At 63.7% G+C, this 1,925-nt stretch overlaps 1 protein-coding gene across 1 annotated transcript; it reads right to left on the bottom strand.

Annotated features, from left to right (window-relative positions):
* Positions 1-10: 10 nt before the first annotated feature.
* Positions 11-1,876, bottom strand: PNMT (phenylethanolamine N-methyltransferase). The gene is made up of 2 exons (XM_010724593.3): positions 1,021-1,876; positions 11-914 (listed from the first exon to the last, which is right to left on the bottom strand). Exons 1-2 carry the CDS (start codon positions 1,202-1,204, stop codon positions 703-705), a joined length of 396 nt encoding a protein of 131 aa, XP_010722895.2. The 5' UTR covers positions 1,205-1,876; the 3' UTR covers positions 11-702.
* Positions 1,877-1,925: the final 49 nt, after the last annotated feature.

Raw genomic sequence — 1,925 nt, 5'->3', positions numbered from 1 at the left:
GGCATTGGGATGGAGCGGAGGGAAGGGGGTTTGGGGGGGGGAGCTGTATGGGATATGTGGGGTTGGGGTCTTGCAGGGAGCAACCTGGCATCAATAGGGGTTTGGGGTTGGGGTCCTGCAGGGAGCAAGCTGGCATCAATAGGGATATGTGGGTTTGGGGTCCTGCAGCACAGCAGCCACAGGGATGTGGGGACGGGATCCCATAGCAATCAGCCTGACGTCTGCAAGGGATATTAGACAGGACCTACAGGGATCAGCACGGTGTGGGGATGGGACCCTGGGGGGATACAGGGAAGGGATCCCATAGCAGGATTATGGGGATGAGATCCTGCAGGGATCAGCACAGCATCCGCAGGAATGTGGAGATGGAATCCCAAAACCTGGCATGAGCGGGGACACGGGGCTGGGGATCAGCACGGCAGATGTGGGGACACAGCACTGGGATCCTATAGGGACCGGCACAGTGCTCAGAGGGACCTGGGGATGGGATCCCAAAGGAATCTTGCCGGGATCAGCACTATGGGCTGTGGGACCACGACTGCAGTGGGTCTCAGCCCCCAACCCACAAATCCAAGGGGCTGCGATCTGCAGGGACATGGCATGAAGCTCCATGGGGTCTCGGGGCCACGGTCCCACGGGGATTTGGGGTCAGCATTCCACAGGAGCACGACGTGCCCCCCACCCCACCCCACCCCTCCTGCCCTACCCGCGCCCCTCGATCTTGCAGACGTGCTGGATGAAGGGGCTCCAATCGAAGGCTCCAGGCTCACCCCGCACCCAACGCCGCAGCTCCTCCCGGTTCACCTCCAGGAAATCGGTGGCCACGATCTCCTCGAAGTGATCGCAGGCGCTCAGCAGCTGATAGATGGTGGGGCCCGAGCCCACGTCGATGAGCGTGCGCCCACAGATCTCACCTGGGGGGTGGGGGGGGGAGTTGGGGGGGTCGCACTGTGAGTCACGGGATGGGGAGAGCCGGGCAGGATGCTCTGTGCCCCCCACCCCGTGCCTCAGTTTCCCCACCGCTGGCGAAGGTCTCGGCCAAACATCTCAGCTTCCAGGGCACCACGCACTCCTCGGAGGAGAAGTCGGCGCGGGGGGGCACGTAGTTGTTCTGCAGGTAGGCGTGGGGGTCAAAGCGTGCATAGCCCTCCCGGATGGCATCCAGGCTGCTCATGGCGGGGTCTGCGCTGTGCCAATGCTGCATCCCATTTATAGCCCCGATAACCAGGAAGGGGGGGGGTGGAGGGGGCACGGTGAGTTATGGCAGCGGCCGCTCGGCGCTGATTGCAGCCGTCCATCGTGGATAACCAGGTTATGTCAGCGCCTGCGGCCGGAGCCGGCCCTGCTGTGCCCACCCCCCTCACACACCCCTCCCCTGTGGGGGCTGCAGCCCACGGGGTTGTGTCGGCACTGCGGGAGCATGGCCACCCCAAAGGGGCTGCTCCGACCCTTGTGTGTGGCGTAAGGTTGGGATGGGGATGGGAACAGAGATGGGGACACGAATGTGAATGAGGCTTGGGGAAGGAAGGCAGTGAGATAAGGACAGGGATGGGGTCTGTCCAGGCGCTCCCTCGTGAAGCTAACGCTGCTGAGCTGAGTGTGATGGACCTCAGCCTTTGGCAGGATCCGGCCCAACAACCCCTCCAGCTCCCAGTGCACTCATTGCACCCAGCAGCCTGGGACGTGGGGCGGTGCTGCTTGTGGGGCTGGGCGAGGGAAGGGGTGAAGGTGGTGAAGCCCTACAGGCGGCGAGTGGGGATGGATGGGGATGGGAAGGGGATGGGCGCAGGGCCTGGCGGTGGCCCAGGGACAGCAGGATCCATCCGGGAGGGAACAGCTAATCTGGGCGCTGACACCAGGGCCATCCAGAACCCTGGCATGGGCTGGTAAAGGCGGGGGGGGGGGGACAGTTATATAAGAGAGAT

This window comes from Meleagris gallopavo, chromosome 29 (genome assembly GCF_000146605.3).
Source record: "Meleagris gallopavo isolate NT-WF06-2002-E0010 breed Aviagen turkey brand Nicholas breeding stock chromosome 29, Turkey_5.1, whole genome shotgun sequence".
Lineage (NCBI taxonomy): Eukaryota > Metazoa > Chordata > Aves > Galliformes > Phasianidae > Meleagris > Meleagris gallopavo.
Note: the sequence above shows the minus strand (reverse complement) of the source record. Positions and strands in the feature narration are given on the sequence as shown.

Excerpts from the sequence above, each read along its gene's own strand:
- PNMT (XM_010724593.3), bottom strand. The coding sequence starts at position 1,204 with ATGCAGCATTGGCACAGCGCAGACCCCGCCATGAGCAGCCTGGATGCC. Across the intron at positions 915-1,020 it reads GGCCGAGACCTTCGCCAGCG|GTGAGATCTGTGGGCGCACG; the intron begins GTGGGGAAACTG and ends CCCACCCCCCAG.